The sequence below is a fragment of the Cottoperca gobio genome, chromosome 4 (assembly GCF_900634415.1).
Source record: "Cottoperca gobio chromosome 4, fCotGob3.1, whole genome shotgun sequence".
NCBI classification, from domain to species: Eukaryota; Metazoa; Chordata; class Actinopteri; order Perciformes; family Bovichtidae; genus Cottoperca; species Cottoperca gobio.
Window position 1 is genome coordinate 25,002,052 of NC_041358.1, and position 20,765 is coordinate 25,022,816.

A 20,765-nucleotide genomic window follows, 5' to 3' on the forward strand; every position below is an offset into this window, starting at 1 on the left:
ACTGAGAAACTAAAAGGATACGATGAGTGTGTGGACACATTCGCTACCAAGTGTTGTGCAGATTACTCCGATTACTGAACGTTATCGTGCAAGGTTTTAATACAAGGACTGACCACATGTGAACTCGAAATATTCAAGGAAATCTGTTTTTTATGTGGAGTGAACACCAGCCGTACGGCGAAGGATACGCTAGGAATGCGTTACGCATCTGTTGGCCATTCGCTCTGATAGGTTTTGTACAAGTACGCTCTGTATACGTTCATATAGGTTGTATATGCTCATTTTCATATTTCAGAATACGTTTCTGCCATACGGCACTGAGTGACGGGGCCTTTAGTCTCATGCAGGCTCATCAGAATACACCGGCCCATCTGAGTATCTCCACCCACGGCTTGAGAACTATCTTTTTAAAAAGAATTCTCACAAGCCAATCAGATTGAGTTATTTCGGGATGGCGGCTTAAAGAGACAAATCAACAGAGTGTTTCAGACAGAGGGTAGAAACAGGTAGAAGTAGACAGTATGAGAAAGATAATGTATTCTGTTAACAATAAATCATGTAAAAACAAGTATGAACCTTGAAGAAGAGCTACATGTGTAGGAGTGCAGTGTAGGTGGAGGCCACACATTTACTATGTAAGCAAATATTTAGATTTATACACCTGACGGTAAAAACTACTTTGGTCATGTTTGCTATCTACTGCATATGATTCATACGTGAATGATTGTTCAGTTCTATGATTCTTTGCTAAATTGCTAAAACATCTGCCAAGATATTGACGCACACCTCACACTTACTCAGTTCCTGATTCAATTTGCATTAACTTTGTCGTTTCTTAGCAACACACTGACACCGTTGCAACATGTTCACTTCGATGCTCCGTCGAGTCGAGTTCCAAATACTTTTCTTAATGTCACAAAGACAAAATGTGCAGCGAGTGCCTGTAAAGGAACCGTGCTTCGTACGTCTTAACCTGTTAATGATTAAACTCCTGCTGTGTTGTACAAGTTGTAACTTCCTGGTTTCCAAAGATGCCGTACACTTAAATATGTTTTAAGACTTTTACACAAAAGCAAGTTAATGTTCACGTCTCCGTTACACGTAGAGAAGTCTGACTGCTCTCCGACTGTTGGGGGACGTTCAGAGAGGAAGCATCAATTATTAACCTTTCTAGTTATCAAAATAATCTTTATTGAAAATATACACATATTCAAGTGAGCAAAACCAAATACATCTTAGAATGATACATAAGAAGAATGAAAAGTATCCCAAGAAATATATTTTCAAATGTCATTTTTGCACAAAATCTTTCTGCAAGAAACCTTGAACCAAATCATTGATGTGCGTTTCAAACATAGTAAAATCTCCTCTATACGAGTGTTTAAGGCACATTTGCTGACTAATATTTAGCAATATTCCATTTCTACTAATTAAAATCCCTTGGTGAGAGTTGACAACATTGTAAGAACATCTCAGCGGTTTCTTTACGATAAGTGCAAAAAACAAAGCTTTTCATATTCAATATATATATATTTATATACATACAGCCGTCCAAACATATTTCAGTCTATGAAAGAGACAAAAATATCACAAATATACACATTAAGTAAAAAACAGAGTATAAAATATATATCTTAATAAAAACCAGCACTCTTAAGATAAGATAAGAATTAAAGCAAACAGTTTTTTAGTGCAAATCCAAATGGTGTACACGAGATAATTAAATGAACAATGGGATGCACATTAAACAATATGAAGTAAGCCATCAGTTGCCTGAGAGATTGGTAACAGTTAAAAGGCTGTCGAACAAAGTGCTGTCGATACACATCTATGACCCCAACCAACCAACCAACTATATATTGTATATTGTTGGATAAATCTGCAGGAGAATATGCATTTCACACCCTACTCTGGAAGTGGAATGATGCTTAAAGCCTGTACATGTACGCAGTATTGAAAGCTCAGTGCTGGACATCTTGTAAGCAGTTCATCAACACTGGACTGCGGCCCGAGTACAACCTCCTCTCTGACAGAGAGATCAATCATTTTTACTTTATATGTGAAATGTTACGTCTTAATGTAACACACACTTATTTATACGTCGTACCTCGGTTTCACCGCTCCTGTACCGTCCCAAGGAGGACCAGGCTGGTCCAAAATGGTATTCCGACTTCCTCTTTGATGGTTCATCGGCATCCTTTCTGCTCTACGTTCCTCTCTGACACCACAGGTAAGACGAGATGGGAGATGCGGCTCCACAGTCCACTGAACTTGTCTAGGTCCATCTCGTTGAAGTTGATTTTGTTGCTGGAGTCCACCAGCCTTTCCTTCACATAGTCTTGCACCATCTCCTCCACTTCCTTCAGATTCTGGTCACCCCTGACCTCATCCTGAGGAAGTAGCACGGTAAACAGCAAGAACACCCGCTTGTACGCGGCGTTCTCGTGGTCGCAGAAGCGATAAAAAATGAGCGTGGAGCCTGGGGGCAGCTCTTCGAAGCGATGGATGACGGCCACGGGTTTGTCTCCATCAAAGGCCGCTCGCAACTGGTTGTCGATGTCCAGCTTCACCTGCATCGCTGTCCTGGCCGGCTTTGCTGGCTCCATCGATGTGGAGGACGGAGGCGTTGAGGGCAGACGAGAAGGAGGAGGCCAGGCTCTGAGCCAGGCAGTGCAGTGTCCTCTCAGCCCCGTGGCCAGCGGTGAAGATCAGACTGACTGGCTCTGTGGGCTGAGCTGTCTGCAGGTGCTTTTCCAGGTGGATCTTGCTCCTCCTCCACAACTCAGGCCGCTGACTCGGGAACTGAGCCTCAAGAAGAGACAGCTGGTCTGCAAACATTTCTGGCTTTGCAGCACTGGGTGGATGCGTTCCATCAGCTGCAGTCTTTTTGAGTACAGGGATGATCTTGCAGGCCAGCAAGACGGCGGAACAGATCAACGCCACGAGGAACAAACGCCACAGACACCACGCGAGTCCTAGAATGGACACAAGACCATATTCAAATCCTGGAATTAATGTAGAACAAGGATGTTTGAGTGTGACGATATTGTAATTACAATGACTACAGCTTACCTCCACAGGAATATCCAGAGCTTCTCTCGAGAACAGGCCTTTTCTTTATTTCTTGTAAAGGAGAAAATGTCATTAAATGAATGTCACACGTGTCACAGATACATTAGGTGTCGCTATAGACCAGAGTATTAAATACCTGGTTTTGTGTGCCAAACTGGTTTTTGTATCCGATTGTTATTCACACGTTGTCGTCGTGTTGTGTCGGAGTTCTCCGAGGCTCGAGACACACTTGTGTAATGGTGGTTATCCAGCGGTAAACCTAAAGCTGAGATAGAAGTTATCAATATAGAAATCTGATTGTTTTTAGAGATCCATTGCACAGGTGCTCAACGCACATCTGGCTAAATAAAAACATCTACAATACCAGTGCTCTTGGCTTTCATCGTCTTCTGGTAGTCGTCCGTGCTTCTGATCTTCACATCATGTCGGTTTGCCGGTGGTCTGATTTGTGCGGCAGACTTGGTGGGCGCTACAGGTCGACTAGGTTGAGTTGGTTTTACTGAAAACAGACAAGCCAGATTAGGACAACTGTATTTTTCCTGCCTTGATGCAATTATTCCCATGCAGAAAGAAGCTATAGCCTTTTCTTACCTCTCTCGGTTTTCCTCAAGTCTGGATCATCATTTACAGCAACGAACATTACACGAGGGGATAAATTCGTATCTCCAAGGGCGTCTGATTAATACAGAGAGAAAACCTTGATTAAATAAAACAGCCTGTGATTAGATCTGATGGTGGCATGAAGTCCTATGAATTCAATGTTAATAATGTCATTGTTAAAAGAGTACACCGAGATGTTTGTAATTTGATAGCATCTGCAAGTTGTCACTATACTCAAAAGATTTCTTTGGTTTTAATTTTATTTAGTTAATTAAATGAATAATGGAAACATTGGGCTGATCAATAATTAAAATATTCATTAGTTGCAGCCCTAACCTTGACAGATTTCTGGTTGGTGAGTGCCATGGGAGGACTCCTGCATACTATCCATTTCCAGGTCTTCATTTTTCTCCATGTCTTCATCTGATTCCTGAACATCCACATCCATCTCATCACCATGGTCGCCCACTGCTCCTCCAGTCTCCAGCCGTGTCTTCTTGCTCGGGGACTCTGTCAAATGGGCAATAAAAGTGTTACTACCACCTTGAATAGTACAGACACACGGTTAACTGTCGTTGTTACCTAACGTTAGGCAAATACTGTTAACTGGAGTATCCCACCTTCATCCTCTGAGCCAGTCTCCACATCTCCGGAACCATTGACAGCTGTCACAGGAGTTGGTTTTTTTAACTCCCGTCTGGTCCTCTTCAGAGGACCCCTGGCAGTCAGTTCAAAACCCAATACTAACAGAGGAGCAGAAAGAGATGATGTTAATGGGGAGTGTCCTCAGCCACTGTAACTGTAGATTCAATAAAGTTTCAAAGAACTCCTGCACGTTAACGTAAAGCTCATTTCCTCCCTATTTCCTAGTCTAATCTACCACACCGATAAAGTCAGCTGACGTTAGGTATAAAACAGAGATTGAAAGCGATGAACTTTCAGTGATCTTAAGTCAGCTGACATTAACCGTTAACGTCAGTTAGCTTCGATGGCTAAACTAACAGAGCTAATTGTTATAAAAGTCCATTTGCTCACCTTTAACGTTACTCGAAGTCTGCCTTGTCGATCGTCTCAACGGTTGAGACACCTTATTCTCAGAAACCCTGGAATCCATTTATGATTATAACAAAAGCGATGCCAAAAACATCAATGAATCAATACGACGTTCACATACGGACAAGCAAAAGACTTCCTGCAATTGTAGGGGAACCATTTTGTGACCGGACGGTTTTGATGTCCGGAAAGAGCACATTTGGTTAATGTCTATGGAAACACGGGCGCGGCTGAAGGTTCCGCCTGAATATTGTGATCTGTCAGTGCGAATGTGATACACGTAACGCAAGCTAAGAGATAAGGAAGCGTTGCACAGGTCATTTTCCACGGCGATGTGATCGAGGGTAGGTGTTTTAGGCAGTTTCTAATTATTTAACATAGATGTATGTTATTTAAGTTACACGAAGGCAGACTAAAGCCATGTATTATCTTGCTAACTGTTGGTTGATCTAGTATTTCTTGTCTTTCACTTGTCTTTCACTTGTCTTTCACTTGTCTGTCACTTGTCTGTCACTTGTCTGTCAGTTTACTCGTTAGCTAGCTAACGTTAATCAACAGTTTACGTAATGTATTAATATTCGTACTTAACGTTATATTCCATTAGCTTCGTTTCCCGCTGACCAAGTTTAGCTAGCAAAGCTAACACCTGGCTAACTAACGCTAGTAAGCTTCCAGTGCCTCCAGATCTTATTTAGCAAACCGCAGGGAACAGACAATTCAATGTTTCCAGCTTTGAGTTTGAATAGTAAGGTCATTATTTGTGTTATGTGCTGACAGTTTCACCTAATCACAAGCCTTCCATGTTATTTATTTATTTACCTGTGACAGTGTACATTAATCAACATGTCAGTTTCTACCTCCGTGTAAATGTGCCAGAGTTAGCTAATGAGCTAATGTTCATCTGTAGTCTCAGGGCTGGTTATTACCTATTGTATACAGTCATGGTTATTACAAATGAGTGGCCTAATTGTATCAATACAGCACAAAACGATACATTAAAATAAATGCATTACAGAAGTAGCAGGTTTATGTATACAATAAGGAATGTGGCAGTGATGAGGTATTCTAATTACTCATGATTTTGAAGTTTGGTTTGCTTGAAGTTAACTCTTAAGTTTATGTTTAAAGGAAAACCATTGTTAATTGACAACACGGGGAGTTGAGAGTGCTATAAAGAGAAATGAGAGGCTGCCTCTCAGCCTGTCCCTGTGACCGATACACCAGAAGTTTTACAACATCACTTGAGACTTTGAACATGTGACAAGGATCTGAACAAAACCGATAAACCTACTCTAGTCTTAGCATAAAAATACAAGAGATGTGCTTTTTTTCTGCAGATTTGAACCATCTCTTGAGTGAAGTGCCTCCATCCAAAGACATGGCAGAGCAAGATCACCACCCCACAGCAGGTACTGAAGCACCAATGACAAAAGCCAGAACTCGGGTTATATTGCACAAGAATGTTTACAAAACATTTACAACAGTGGTTTAAATGTACACGCCATTATTTACTTTTTTTATCAGAACGCAAGGAAGAAGACGAAAAGCAGTCCACGACAAATCATGACGATTCACCCGCTGACAACAAAGAGGAAAGAGATCCGGATGGAAAGCGGCAACTCCCAGAAGGTAAGATATGCAAGCGAGGTCAATAGTCATCCATTCATGTCATTCGTGCATCTTTACTAAATGTGTTTCTGCATCTACTGTACTAATCAAATATGCTCTCTGTCTCACCAAACAAGATTCAGTTTCATCATCTGCATCCACAAACAGTGGGACTAAGAACAACAATGGTGAAGACATGACGCAGCCTGTTAAAAGCAAGTATATAACATAATATCCGTGTTTAATTTCTGTTCTAAAGAGAAATGAGAGGCTGCCTCTCAGCCTGTCCCTGTGACAGATACACCAGCAGTTTTACAAAATCTCTTGAGACTTTGAACGCGTGACAAGGATCTGAACAAAACCGATAAATGTGCTAAATACTTGTTTTCTTTTCTGCAGCTTCGAACCTTCTCTTGAGTGAAGTGCCTCCATCCAAAGACACAGATCACCACCTCACAGCAGGTACTGAAACACCAATGACAAAGGCCAGATCTCAGGTTATATTGCACTATAATGTTGACAACACATTTACAACAGTGGTTTAAATGTACACGCCATTATTTACTTTTTTATCAGACGGCAAGGAAGAAGACGAAACGCAGTCCGCGACGGATCATGACGTGAACAAAGCGGGAGAGACTGATCTGGATGAAAAGCAGAAACTCTCAGAAGCTAAATCTGCAAGCGAGCTCGGTATTAATCCATTCAATGTGTCGTTATCAAATTATTTCTGCATTCTATATAATATAATATCAGTGTTTAACAGACCAAGAAGACAGTTGTAGTCTGTTCATGTTGACTGTTGTCTCTGTGCTGTGTGCGTGTCAGTCTGATCTATGTTGTTATGTGTCACCTACAACAATCTAAGTAAAGTTATTGCTAATGAACTCGTAAAGGAAGTTGTAAAGAAAGCAAATGGTTGTGACCACATCTGGGAAATAAATCAAAGTAGGTTTCTTAGAAATTGAAAATGAAACATTAGCCAGTCAGTCAGACTTTAACTCGGATGACACTTGACTTCTGTTTTGACTTCAGACGGTGATCCGGCTGACGCGGTGCCTCCAGATGTCGACACCACGCTGAACAGAACCCCTCCTCCGGGTGATGTGGGAAGTCACGGTGATCCGGCTGGAGCGGGGAGGGGGCCTCCAGATGTCGACGCCACGCTGAACAGAACCCCTCCTCAGGGAGGTCAAGGTGATTACAACAGAGAGACCATACCAGCTGAGGAGAAGCTCAGTGAGTCTTTCTGTCTGAGTGTTCTTCACTCTCACAGAGTGTGTGCACACTTATATTACTCACTTTGGAGAAGCTTGCCTCAGACCTCTAACAAGTGTCATTTGTGGCAGTACTGTAAAAGTCTCCCTAACAGGGGCGTGACCCAGTTTACTGCGTCGTGTTAAAGTCCATTTGCTTACAAGCTCCTCCTCCTGGTGTGGATGTCATTAAACAAACTGACCTTAAGTGTATCTTACAATGATAGTGACGTTCCCTCATCGTGTTGCAACCCCTCCTCTGCAGCTCATCAGGGAAACGCAGTCTGCGTTAAAACTTAAAGAGCCAAACTGTGGAAGATACTTATATTCTTGGCTAACTCAAGACTTTTACAGGACTTAGAATAATTTCTTACACAGAACGAGGACTAGATTTTGTCCCCGACTCTGAAACCTTGTTAGAAAGAGATGTGTTCATGGCTGGAGTTACAGTGACTCACAACTGTTTCAATGTACACGTGGGTGTTGTTATAAGATGCACTTAAGAACTTAACATTGCACTGGAGCCTTTTAAATCCCCACACTCGTAACTGTAGAGACGCTGATGCTTGAGCTGCTGTGGAAGTTAAACTATTGTAATGTTCTCAGGAGAGTACAACACTGGGGAGAAGAAAGCATCAGAAACAACCTCCCCACCAACTCTGGGTGACGCGAAGGACGACCAAGTAGATGGACCTAAAGAAGAAAGCCCCGACACGAACAACACTAACACTGGAGACGGTGAGTTTGAGTTTAGTTTTTCCTTCAGCGTTCTGCTTTAGAGTGCTGAGCTTCTGGGCGCTCCGGTCTAACGCAACAGGTGTTCAGTGAGGGAGCGTGACATGTCGCTGCACAGGTGACTCTCAGCGGTTAAGGTCCGTTTAGTTTCGCTTTAAACAGTTTTGTTTTTCTCCTACTGTCCAGATGATGGAAGCGGCCGGAAGAAGGTTTTAACTCGTAAAGCAGAAAAGGGAACTCGGAGCAGAGCTTCCTCACAGACACAGCAAGATGTTGAAACCATTGGTCCTACCACTCAGGAGGCGGCTCATGTTCCAGAGGGAAATCTTCGAGGTAATCTTATTTATAATCACGTTGCATGTTGTGTATTACTTCACACACAATTATAAATAACTTCTGTATTACTTATAAAGTAGTTGAGACAACACGTGTGCCTTCTCTCCATAGGTAGTAGAATATTCGTGATGGCGGGTATATTGTTATTTTTTGCCATCATGGGACAATATCTCCTCCAAGTCGAGTCTCCACTTCAGAAAAAAGATGTGCGGCAGATAGACATCTTCCTCGGGCAGTTTGAAAAAGTAAAGACTCGCTTCCCTAACCAGCGTGCAGAGCTCTGGAGTAGGAGCAAGATCCACCTGCTGAGGCACCTGGAGACAGCTCAGCCCACAGAGCCAGTCAGTCTGATCCTGACGGCAGGCCACGGGGCTGAGAGGACACTGCACTGCCTGGCTCAGAGCCTGGCCTCCGCCTTCTCTACTTCCCTCAACGCCTCCGTCCTCCACATCGATGGAGCCAGCAAAGCCGGCCAGGACAGCGACCAGGTCAAACTGGACATCGACGGCAAGTTGCAGGGAGCTTTCGAAGGAGACAAACCCGTGGCCGTCATCAACCGCTTCGAGGAGCTGCCCCCGGGCTCCACGCTCATTTTTTATCGCTACTGCGACCACGAGAACGCCGCCTACAAGAATAAATGTCTGATCTTCACAGTACTGCTCGGGGAAGAGGAGGAGATTCCCGCCGAGGCTCGTTTGAGCTCTGTGGAGGAGATGGTGGACGACCGCCTTCAGAAGAAGTTCCTCTCCGATGGCCGTCCGCTAGCTTTCGACAGGATGGACCTCGACAAGTACGGGGGATTGTGGAGTCGCATTTCTCACCTCATCCTGCCTGTGGCGGCAGACAAAAGGATAGAACATGAAGGGTGCTTGTGGACATGAATAGTCACTCTTGAACTTTTAGTCTGAGCACTCAGCTACCGGTCTGTTTCAGTCCTTCTGAGGCGAGTAGCAGCGGCTTTAATGGCCCAAAGGTTTCTTACATAAACTATATTGAATCTCACCACAGATAAAGACATCAAGTAGAAATAAGACGCTTATAATATTATGAGGATAATGCTATGGGATATATATGTGATTCACATTCATCGCAAAAAGGCTGTGGTGTTTTATTCTTGTGCTACTTTGATCAGATGTAACCTATAGAGCAGTTGTCAGATGAAAGGGGATTTGACTGGGTTGTACAAGGCAGAACTATTCTTCTGGTATCTCAACACAGGGTTTATGATTGTTATGATAAATGTGTTTTTCTGCGATTCTCAAACCTACACGGCACCACATGTCTTAACTGAACTGCCTATGTTCCTTTTTATATAAACATGTACATGTTTCACACTACAGGAAGCATTTTAATGGGGATAAGTGCATAAATTGAATGTGCCTTAAAGTGCAAATAAACAGGTAATTTCAAATTCTTCATTTGTTGTCATTGTAATGAACACTGTTGCCGCTAGAGGGCAGCACAACCACAGCTGACGCTTATCTGCTGTGAGGTGACAGAAGCAATATGCAACAGGCTTCTTTATATTTCACCTCGATATAAAACCTTAAGTTTCAAGTCGGATCTCAAAGAAAGACGCAGCTTGGTCTGAAGTGTTTAATGATTGTTTTATTCATAATAATAATAATAATAATAATAATAATAATAATAATGTTCCACATGATGTTTGTGAAGACGTTTGCAGCAGTTCAACTCCTCCTCGCCAGTTGGGGCAGGTCCGCCTCCTGTCAGCGCAGCTCCAGCTGCAGATGCCGGCTGCTCTCTCCAAGAGTGCACGGTTTCACCGGCTGCCTTCACTGACGATGCACAAGATGCCATCGCGCTATAAAGCTTAATGCAGTTATCTCATGGCTCTTCTGGATACACCTCTCTAATCTTTGGAGCCAGATGTAGGATATGACATTTTCTTGGCTGCTAAAGTAATTTGTGACAGGCTGTGCCTGCTTGCATTCTTGCAATATTATTTCTCCTTTCGGCGCTCTGTGAGCCTCACAACATGTTTAAGTTATGCATTGTCATCGTTATGTGCTGTGCGTTTTCTCCATGGTGCTCTGCAGCGCCAAAGACCTGGGGTGAAGATCCCAGGTCAGAATTTGAGACCAAGGCAGAGCAAAGGGTCAGGCTGCAGGAGGAGATACAAGGTCAGGAGAGCATCCTCTCTAAGGTAGGAGGAAATATCTTTGCTTCATATGTTATATGGAGATTTCATCATTTCGTGCGTAAAGATTCAAACGTTTTTGTTGAGCGTGGTGGAAAATGCATCCGTCCTCTTCTCTTTGTAGCTGCTGGGTGATTATGACAAAGTGAAAGCCCTCTCGGAAGGCTCTGACTGTCGGTGTAAATGTGTTGTCAGACCCCTGAGCAGGAGCGCTTGCCGGCGGATAGAAGAAGGCAGCGCCACGGCGCAGGACTTCTACACTGTGGAGACTATCACATCTGGACCAGAGTGCAAGTGTGCCTGCATCGCTCCTCCGTCAGCAGTCAACCCATGTGAGGGAGAGTTCAGGCTGAAAAGACTTAGAGAAGCTGGAAAAGAGAATGTCAAGGTGAAGTGTCGCCCGCTCCATTTTCCTTGCACAGAGCCTCCAGTACATATAAGTCCCCATGCTGCGGTGCCAACAGGCTGAAAGCTGCCTGTTAGCTTCTATAGAGCCCTGGATCACCGGGGGATATATTCACATTCAGGAAAGGATAGCCCCACATTTCATCCAGAAACTCAAAGTGTATATGTGCTGAGGCCTATTTTACGCATGGCATGTCTTGAATTAGTCAACCCTTTTGACAGAATCCACTTGGTCATTCTAGCTTTCCACCATCCTCGAGCTGCTGGAGGGCTCCTTCTATGGCATGGATCTACTAAAGTTGCACTCGGTTACCAATAAGCTGCTGGATCGCATGGACACCATGGAGAAGGTACAGTAAGAGTGCATGTGTTGTTGTAAAGATGAATGCAAATATGTTGGTACGACATGCACACACTGGTGGTAGCAGGTGTGTTTATATTGGTGGCTTCTGGATTCAGTGGCTCCAGTAAAACACATTATTTGGGCCAGTTTTCAGATTTATCAGGGGCTGTAAGTGGGAGGGGTGCACAGGCGCGGAGGTTTATCTGACTGAATATAGAACCTTAACTTAATTAAACGTAATTGATCAACCTAAATACATTATTTGGACTTTTTTTGTCAGTACAAATAAAATGGCTTAAAGCTCACAGCATGTATTCTTCAGTGTGAAGATGTGTCGGAGGGTCACAGATCCACACACAGAGGAGTGTGAATGAGTTTTATTAGTCTTTGCAATAAAAAGAATAATTAATCGTGATTGGAACAACTTGCAAAGACTGGACTGGAAGACATAACGATTGGGATTCTTTCTCACGACTGTAAACAGCAGCTGGTCGAGACTTTAGCTTCCTCCATCACACTTAGTCCAAGTCGTATCTATAATCAAATAGGCCTGCAAAAAAGTTTTGCATGTGTAAATCTAAGTTTGTGTCCTGAATCAGAATTGGACTGTGGCATAACTCACAACACTTAGACGACATGCTGCACCTGCCTGCTGTTAGGAAAGCTGCGCTGCACAAAGTGTCAGGAAGCTGCATTTGCTTCTGAAATGACCTTTTTCACACACTTGTCCTGGCACGGAAAACACAGCTGCAGGTAATAAACCCAGTGGATAAATCAAGCGTATCCATGATACATTTTATTAGTGTCAGCTGTGTCTGTCCTGGTTTGACGTGTGAAAAACAGAAGTGTAGTCGCGTCACTTACAGTGCATTCTGGTAAATGAGTTGAGCCCTTTTTCACAGAAGACATTTTAAAATAATACAATGAATTATAACCCATATCCAGTCAGCTGCTTCAGTTTCAGGGTCCCGGTATTGTGCATGCTGGCTCACTGTCACTGTGATGACTCACTGGTGCGCGGAGTGATCTTTGATGTGCTTTTCCAACTATGACAAGTCAAAATGTCTGCTGTGAAAAAGGCCTCTTCATAACTGTGATAGTAAGGAACTTTTTCCTTCTGCTAGTGATTATGATTTCTGATGATTGCAGCCTATTTTCCATCATAATAAAAAACCAAAACATGCACAGTATTTCTATTAATATCTCAATGTGTTCATGACTGCATGAAGGCAGTGTCTCTGAACTACAGCACGGATGAGGTGAAGAACCAGGAGAATCCTTCCATCCAGGCTGATGCCACTGAACGCCTGCCGACTCTTCCTCCGCAGGACCACAACAGACTCAGTGAGGTCAGCGAGGCCGCAGCATATCCAGACCCACATGTACACTTTATTTATTTAACCTTTTATGTAGAAGATTAATCTTATTGAGAGGCAGGGTCTCGTTCTCAAGAGAGACCAAGACGCAACAGCAATACAACACAACGCAACAGCAATACAACACAACGCAACAGCAATACAACACAAATCATAAAAGTGCAAAAGTACCAAAGTCAGTCCTTTTTTACATTTTACTGCACTATAATAAGACATTAACATAACTGTTGATACTAAAAGTCATTATGTGCCCGTAGTTAGTGCCATGACCTCACACACACACACACACACAGTAGGTGTAGTATTTACTTTGTATTTAATAAGTAATTATTAACACAAAAGGGTGATTAATTGCGCAGTACTACCACCATAATAAGTATCCACTTGTTATGAATGGTAAAAATAAAGTTGTAGCAGGTGTGTTACAACATCACTGTCACTACTATGAGCACGACTTAGGTAGCATCTTTAAAGAAGATAACATATTACGCAGTAATTCCTAGTATTTACCAGAGAGCTGTATAACAATTACACGTACAGCAAAGTACAGAGTCCTACCTGTAGCCTAAATAATTACAGGTTGTTACTGTTGTAGTACACCTAGTACATGCTTATCTCCTGTGATATTTACTACTGTGGAATTCACATAATGTAGAAACCTTTAAGTAGCTTTTAATACAGCAAATGAACTTCTAATTACTGCACAATGCTGCAGAATGATCCAGTAAATAGTGTAATAGTAAAAAGTGCTAGTTTTATGTTTCACACATGTGATATTACACCAGCATGTAATAGATGTTTGTGATGTTATTCTGCACTTTGTTAAACAGATGCTGATAAAACAGTATTCTATATTAAAAACAGTTGTGGAAGCAGAATTAACTGAATAGTATAAAAGGAGTGATTGGGTTCAGATGTTGCTGCTCAGACTGCGACAGCATTCAATCTTGCATACCTTCAAATCAAAAGGAGCATTATGAGTTCTTTCCACAAAGTGCCTCATAAAGTCATCATCGTCTCCGTGTTTAAATATGTTATTGAGGTAATTGGAAGGTTTGGCAGAAGCGACGCACAATAGCTTTCACACGGGAGTCTGATCCACGGCAGCTTTATTATGACTGCAGAGCCGTCCAGCAGTGTTGGGTGATTCACAAAGTTATTCATTAAATATGTCACAAAAATTAAACTTTTTTTTTATTGATGGTTTGCGGTAACACCTTTTTAATGACGCCCATGTTTATAATGTATTATACAAATACTTATAATGTGTTATAATCTGCTTATACCGCTGCAGAATCATAGTTATAAGCACTCATAATGATTTATAACAGTAATCATAATGCATTATATAAGATTTTATAATATAAGGTCAAGTATCTTAATACTTTATTACTGCGGGTTACCGGCTGACATTTTAAATTACATTTTTATAGTTTTTTCACTTTACTTAAATCATCCAATGAGCACTTAGAATAACTTAGTTGTGATAATAATGCACACTTATATACACTATCCTTTCCTAAATATGCATATTATGATACTTGACATGATAAGTCATTATACAAAGTGTTAAGATTTAATGTTATAAAGCATTATGAATATGAAACTCCATGTTAAGCGTACTTATTCAGAAGAGAAATTGAAGTATTACCCAAAATGTCCATTTTAAACGTCAGTCATAGTTGACACATTGACTTCCTGGTGCAGCTTTGTCCTCGCCACAAAGAGGAATTATCTTATCATTAAAAATCTTCTTGGTTGGCTGAACAGTGCATCTGAAAGAGCATTCACATAAAACTAATGGCCCAGTATGTAATCAAACAGATGTTTTATAGAAGTTCTCTGTGTCCATCTGTCCTCTAACAGGAGAAGTATGAGGAGACGTTTATTGGGGGAAATCCTTCCTTCCTACAGACAGATGGTTCCGTTCAGATCATTGAGGTCAAACCTCAGGTGACCATCAAACATGTGGCTAACAAGGAGGACTCTCAGGTGTCGAAGACCAACGGAATGATCATCAGAGGAATGACTTTTTATAAATCTGAGCCAGATCCGATGGTGGCGGACGACGGGGAGCCTGGAGAGAACTGTAAGTGCAGCACATCAGTCGGCTTTAAGGGGTAAAAGCAGAGAAAGAAACATCTGAAACCTGCACCTGATTGTTGACTGATTAAATCACTCACACAGTGTAGCGTTTCCTTATACGTCCACACTCGGCTTACCGTGAAATAGGATCCGTGGCTTGATGGATTATCACGTTCCATTACTTGATGTCAGAACATAAAAGGCACAAAAAGCTTTAGTGCTTATCTAAATGTCTAAATGTCCTGCCATCTGTCAGCTGCTGTGGATGCACTGCAACAACGTGCAATAACGAGTGGCGTCGTGATTTGTGAGCTCACTTTACAATATCAGTGGTATTGGATCATTACAAATATAATTTCTCATGGCGCTCAGATTATTTAACCAAATGTTTTTACTTCCCCTTTCTTCTTCTAGTTTTTGAGTACCACGGGTTCAGTGGCGATGGCCCAGTTAACCTCTTCATTGAGGAGAATCTTCTACAGCACAGAGCGCCGCGGCCCAAGACGAGAGCGGGATCCAGATCGTTTCTACCGAAGACAACAGGTCCTCTGCAAGGTTCCACGGAGACCAGCCGAGAACCTGAGCCCTCCTCAACAATTCACAATGAGTTCATCCGTGCCGGTGGAACCACATCACTGGATGCGTCTACGGATGTACGGAGTCACAAATTTACAACGAGAAGCGCCACGTTTGGACCGACCACTACCACACAGAAAAACAGGACCACAGACACTGCACCTCAAACTACTCAAAGAGTCAAGTCTGGAATCACTCAGTGGCCGATCCCTTTCACTGCCAAGGACTCAAACCAAACTGCAATGAACACAACACGACCTTCGGAAGATGCAGCTGCAAAGGAAGTCCTGCCAGCGTTCACGACAAGAAATATAGTAACCACCACGATCGAAGCCTCGACCCTGGAGGAGAAAGTCCAAATGCGAACCACACCTTCAAGCACACTTGCACCAAACCCGGCCACAGAGGCTTCAACTACCAGCCCCACTTCCACTATGACCATTACAACCCATGCTGCCCCGACCTCAGCACCACTACACATCACAACAGCTTCTACGCCGGCTGCGATCATAACACCAGAAGAAGAAACTCAATCCACCTACTTTTCGGACACTTCTCTGCCTTTCACCACACCTGTGACTACTTCTTCTTCAGCCGCCGCAGCCACAACCATCACCCCCACCACGACCACGACCACCACCCCCACCACGACCACGACCACCACCCCCACCACCACGACCACGACCAGGCAGGATTCTCAAGTCAAACAGAAATACAAAATCAGCTGGGATGAGGAGGGAGGAGAGACGCCCAGAATCAGACGAGCCGATGCAAAGGCAGCAAGAATCTCCCTCAAGAAAACCTGGTAAGTTCATTTTTTTATGTTGAAAGAGGAAAAAAAAAAAAAATTCTTCCACGCTTTTAAAGAAAACACCTAAAAACACTAAGAAAAAAAATGTTATATTGCTATAAAATGTTGATGAGCAAGTGGGAAGGAAGATGCAATGAAAGTGTGGTGCTTTGAGCTACATGCTAACATGCTAACATGCTGTTCACCATCTTAGTTTACTGCGTTAGCATGCATGCTAGCATACTAATCAGCACTTAACACAAACTCCAGGTGAGGATGATCAGAATGTCATTACTTTAGTAGAAATGTGGTGATAAATCACAGTATTTGATTATTTAAATGATATTATTATCTGAAGATGGCGGTAAATAGGAAAAAGAAATCTGAAGGCTTCATATCCCTGGCACTAAGGATATCGGTACCTCATTTCATGGCAAGCTATCTCTAAAAACCACAAAGGAAACGTGAGGGGATCAACAAAGTGAGCGTGCTTCACCCTCTGGGGAGCGTGCACCACAGTTCCATGGCTATCCATCCTCTAGTTGTTGAGATATTTATATGGTGGTGGAGCGACAACGCCAGACTAGTTAAAAACATCTTTAACAAGTTTTTATAAAAGCTTACCCTCAAATATATTGCCAAAAAAGAAAATATCCTCTAACTATTGAGCTGATATTGTTCTGTGAATCTCTGAACTCTGTGATTTGGTCCTTTTGAGGCAACCTAACCCTTTCCGTGATTCAAGCTGGTAAAAATAAAAGCCTGTAATTATTTTCAGCCTCTGTGACGTAGGTCTGGAGGATGTCGAGCTTCCTCTAACTCCTCTCCTACTGTGACTCTTTACAGGGGAGTGTAAGGACACTCTGGCAGAGATCTCAGAGCCAGTAACTCACAACGTGTATGGCAGGAATGAAGGCGCGTGGATGAAGGATCCAAAGTCTGATAATGACAAGATTTATGTCACGAACTTCTACTACGGAAATAACCTCCTGGAGTTCCGCAACATGGAGGTTTTCAAAAAAGGTAAGAGTCGGAAGTCGAAGCTTTCACTTATTACTTTTCCTGTTTGCTTCGATGAATCTCACGCGTCTCCGTTCTTCTTCATCCTTTCTAGGCCGCTTCACCAACTCGTACAAGCTTCCCTACAACTGGATCGGCACAGGCCACGTGGTCTACGACGGGGCTTTCTACTACAACCGCGCCCTCTCCCGAGACATCATCAAGTTTGACCTGCGTGCGCGTTACGTGGCCGCCTGGACCATGCTGCACGACGCTCTGGTGGAAGAGTCGTCGTCCCTGGGGGAGTGGCGCGGTCACTCGGAAGTCGACTTCGCCGTGGACGAGAGCGGCCTGTGGATCATCTACCCGGCACTGGACGATGAGGGCTTCTTACAGGAAGTGATTGTTCTGAGTCGACTGAACCCGTTGGACCTCAGCATGCAGAGGGAGACCACCTGGAGGACCGGGCTCAGGAGAAACCACTACGGCAACTGCTTCATCGTGTGCGGCGTCCTGTACGCTGTTGACAGCTACAGTCTGAGGGACGCCAAACTTGAATACGCCTTCGACACCCACACGAACACTCAGATGACTCCCAGAATGCCCTTCACCAACAACTACACCTACACCACGCAGATTGACTACAATCCCAAAGAAGGTGTTTTGTATGCGTGGGACGACGGACACCAAGTCACATACAACATTAAGTTTGCCTATGTGGACCCTTAGTAGTTTAAAAAGAAGTTAATTCTATGGTTTGGATTGTAGATCAGTCCACATGGCCTTCAGTACGGAGACAAATGGGGGCCAAATGTACAAAAATACTTAAATATATTGTGAGGAAATTGTTTAGTTGTTTAATTGTTTGTACCTGAAATAAAATAAATGATCCTGATTCTTCTCCAGTCCACAGATCACGTTGGACTGTATATATATTGCAATATTGTAAAAAAAAAAAAAGCCCAATGGAAAGAAATGAATGTAGAAAGGCGTCAAAACCAGTTCAGGTCTCGTGTCAAATAACTCTTTATCAATTCACACTAAAGAACCAATTCATAGAAGCATACTCTTAATAAATCCCCATTTCATGTTTCTCTTTTATACACATTATTTTGTATTATATTTTTCTTTGCATCATGTGCCACAGGTTGACCTTTTGTCTTGTGAAAGCACTTGTTCCCTCCTTATCAGACTGTTTTAAAAAGGAGACTGCAATAAAGTTTGGAAATACTAACAGAACACGTCGTCTTTGTTTGGCTCATTTAAGTCAAAGTGGCTTTATTCATCGCGTCCGAGTGTCGAGTCAACTGTGAGGATGGAAGGCAGATGAACGACTCTGAATACAGACGGACAACGATTGTTCAAGCAGCTACTGGATATAAATCGAGTTATTGTAGAAGACAAATACTCCGGGAACAATCGATCTATTGTACTTGTTGAACAAAACACACAACAATGCAGTTAAACACTTTCCAGCCCAAAAGGATACACACCAAGGTTTTGTAAATCCAGTGTTTATTTTGGTTTATGCACATAAAAGAATACAAAAAAACACTCAAACTTTTTAATTGTACTCTTGCTTTATTTCCCCCAAAGTATTGTTGGGATGCAGGGAAGCAAATATATTTTCAAAACCAAAAAGGAAAAAAAGAAATTGCAGACAGACGGCCTGGCCCCGAGAAAACACCAGCGAAGAGAATGTGTTTCTTTTTAATGGGCATCTGTTGAGCTAAAAACATAACCATGTGTGCAGTTGTGAAGCTAGAAGGTTTGCACGTTCAGGTACAAGTATAGTATGTTGCTTTATCAACGTATACAAAAACATAAAGTACATATTCTGACGATGTATCAGCAGTTTTGAAGAATGGGAGGCATTTAAAGCCTCATCTTCCCAGGTTCTGCATCACACAAACAACTCATTTCCAGTAGATTGCATTTGCAATATACTGTAAGCTTAAGTGCACAGAATAATAAGTGCAATTCAGCCCCATGGACGGAGAAGTCAGGACTCCAACGAAGTCTCTCACCAGTGGTTATCAAACATCGGCCGTTTTAGCTCAACTGTTAAGGCAGGGGTTTCAAATTTAATGAAGAAATATCAGGATGTAAAAAAAAAATCTCCTAGTTCTAACGTTTACGATATGTTTCCTTCCAATCCACCATTAATCACTTTATACACACACACACACACACACACAATACGTTATTTAGTTTGTTGCAGTCGATTAGAATAAAAGGTTCCCAGAAAACACGAATCAGACAAATAGAGAAAAGATATTTTAAAAAACAAATCAATGAATCCTGACGCTTTGACGGCGGAAATGAGTGAATTACATCACACCGCAGGAGTAGTCATAACTGTTACATAATAATAGAAATAATCATGTCCAGTATCTGAATGTGTTCATTAATATAAGAGAAGCCCAGTACAAAGACCGATATAATGTTAAAAACACCTGAAACCAGCCAACAGCAAAGTGGTTCGCCTGCTAGCTTTCACAGATCACCTGACTTCCTGAGATTACTGAACGCCTCTATTGCTGCATGTAATTAATGTGGCGTCTCTTACTGTTAAGAGGCCCTTGCAGAACTCTATTCTGCAGCGGCGATACAAACGCAGAATTTGTTTGTGCTTTTAAAAACGTTAATATCACAAATGCCTTCCCAGTGAGATCAACCGCAGGTGCCTGTTCCGTTTTGTTTTCCTTCTCGACATTAAGAAACCCAAAAAAAAGAAAGAGCAGACACGAGGAGCGCTGTTACGGGGTAAAAGTATTTGTGTTATGACGGGGTGACTCAGGGTTCAATGCTCAGCCCCCTGCCGCTAAGCAATTACCCTTATGTGGGGCGTCTCGGATTGCAGGGAAAAGTCAGTGTTGCCACACAAGGAGCTGCCGTTTGCTCGGACCCTTTTACAGAAGACCTCTGGATATCAGGCCTGATGAAGAATGCGGCCGACTAGCGCTGAGCTACCTTTTTGTTGTAATGGATTTCATTCAAATCTAAAATCAAAAACATGAAGTCAGTGGGAGTTCACCAGACAGAAGAAAACACCTAATAAAAACACAAAGTGTTAATAAGAAGTCTTATCTTCTGTTTGTCCTATAGATAAATCATAACAGGTGTTGCTGTTAATCTTAAGCAGACCCCATTAGCACAGCGACAGGAGGCGCGGCCTGGCTGTCCGTCGGGGAGTGCTGGTAAAACGTGTCTGTGCGGTTGACCCGGAGCAGAGGTGGGATGGAGGAGGACCGGATGTGGAGGATCCTCGTGTGCGTTACTTCACAGTCGATCTGCATCATCACCTCAGTAGTCTTTGTCCCTTATGATGCTGTCTGTAACGGCAGGGGAGAAGCACAAGGTTGTTGGTTAT

The 20,765-nt window shown here is 42.6% G+C and overlaps 4 protein-coding genes across 5 annotated transcripts in view; 2 read left to right on the top strand and 2 right to left on the bottom strand.

The window, feature by feature from the left end:
* Positions 1 to 1,167: 1,167 nt before the first annotated feature.
* LOC115007339 (torsin-1A-interacting protein 2-like) lies at positions 1,168 to 4,915 on the bottom strand. The gene is given in 9 exon segments (XM_029430155.1): positions 1,168 to 2,573; positions 2,575 to 2,975; positions 3,073 to 3,123; positions 3,209 to 3,337; positions 3,437 to 3,571; positions 3,664 to 3,747; positions 4,009 to 4,182; positions 4,293 to 4,415; positions 4,708 to 4,915. Coding segments are annotated over 9 exon segments (1,563 nt in total). The 5' UTR covers positions 4,787 to 4,915; the 3' UTR covers positions 1,168 to 2,186.
* An 8-nt stretch (positions 4,916 to 4,923) lies between these two features.
* LOC115007338 (torsin-1A-interacting protein 2-like) lies at positions 4,924 to 10,074 on the top strand. 2 transcript variants are annotated; one of them, XM_029430153.1, is made up of 10 exons: positions 4,924 to 5,069; positions 6,063 to 6,134; positions 6,250 to 6,354; positions 6,471 to 6,548; positions 6,733 to 6,795; positions 6,910 to 7,026; positions 7,369 to 7,572; positions 8,196 to 8,327; positions 8,511 to 8,657; positions 8,772 to 10,074. In XM_029430153.1, exons 2-10 carry the CDS (start codon positions 6,104 to 6,106, stop codon positions 9,539 to 9,541), a joined length of 1,647 nt encoding a protein of 548 aa, XP_029286013.1. In that variant the 5' UTR covers positions 4,924 to 5,069; positions 6,063 to 6,103; the 3' UTR covers positions 9,542 to 10,074. The 2 variants fall into 2 exon arrangements, with proteins under 2 accessions (XP_029286013.1, XP_029286014.1); XM_029430154.1 differs by having other exon boundaries at positions 4,925 to 5,069; positions 7,369 to 7,530.
* A 325-nt stretch (positions 10,075 to 10,399) lies between these two features.
* On the top strand, positions 10,400 to 18,631 carry olfml2ba (olfactomedin-like 2Ba). The gene is given in 9 exon segments (XM_029429242.1): positions 10,400 to 10,824; positions 10,943 to 11,206; positions 11,466 to 11,573; positions 12,796 to 12,948; positions 14,809 to 15,031; positions 15,442 to 16,354; positions 16,356 to 16,408; positions 17,240 to 17,416; positions 17,508 to 18,631. Coding segments are annotated over 9 exon segments (2,673 nt in total). The 5' UTR covers positions 10,400 to 10,656; the 3' UTR covers positions 18,122 to 18,631.
* Positions 18,632 to 18,890: 259 nt separating this feature from the next.
* atf6 (activating transcription factor 6) overlaps positions 18,891 to 20,765 on the bottom strand; it is a 31,815-nt gene continuing 29,940 nt past the window's right edge. The window contains 2 exon segments of the mRNA XM_029429243.1: positions 18,891 to 20,700; positions 20,702 to 20,727. Of these exon segments, the coding sequence (XP_029285103.1) occupies positions 20,530 to 20,700; positions 20,702 to 20,727 (197 nt within the window). The 3' untranslated portion in view covers positions 18,891 to 20,529.

Excerpts from the sequence above, each read along its gene's own strand:
- LOC115007338 (XM_029430153.1), top strand. The coding sequence starts at position 6,104 with ATGGCAGAGCAAGATCACCACCCCACAGCAG. Across the intron at positions 8,328-8,510 it reads CAACACTAACACTGGAGACG|ATGATGGAAGCGGCCGGAAG; the intron begins GTGAGTTTGAGT and ends CCTACTGTCCAG. Across the intron at positions 8,658-8,771 it reads TCCAGAGGGAAATCTTCGAG|GTAGTAGAATATTCGTGATG; the intron begins GTAATCTTATTT and ends TTCTCTCCATAG.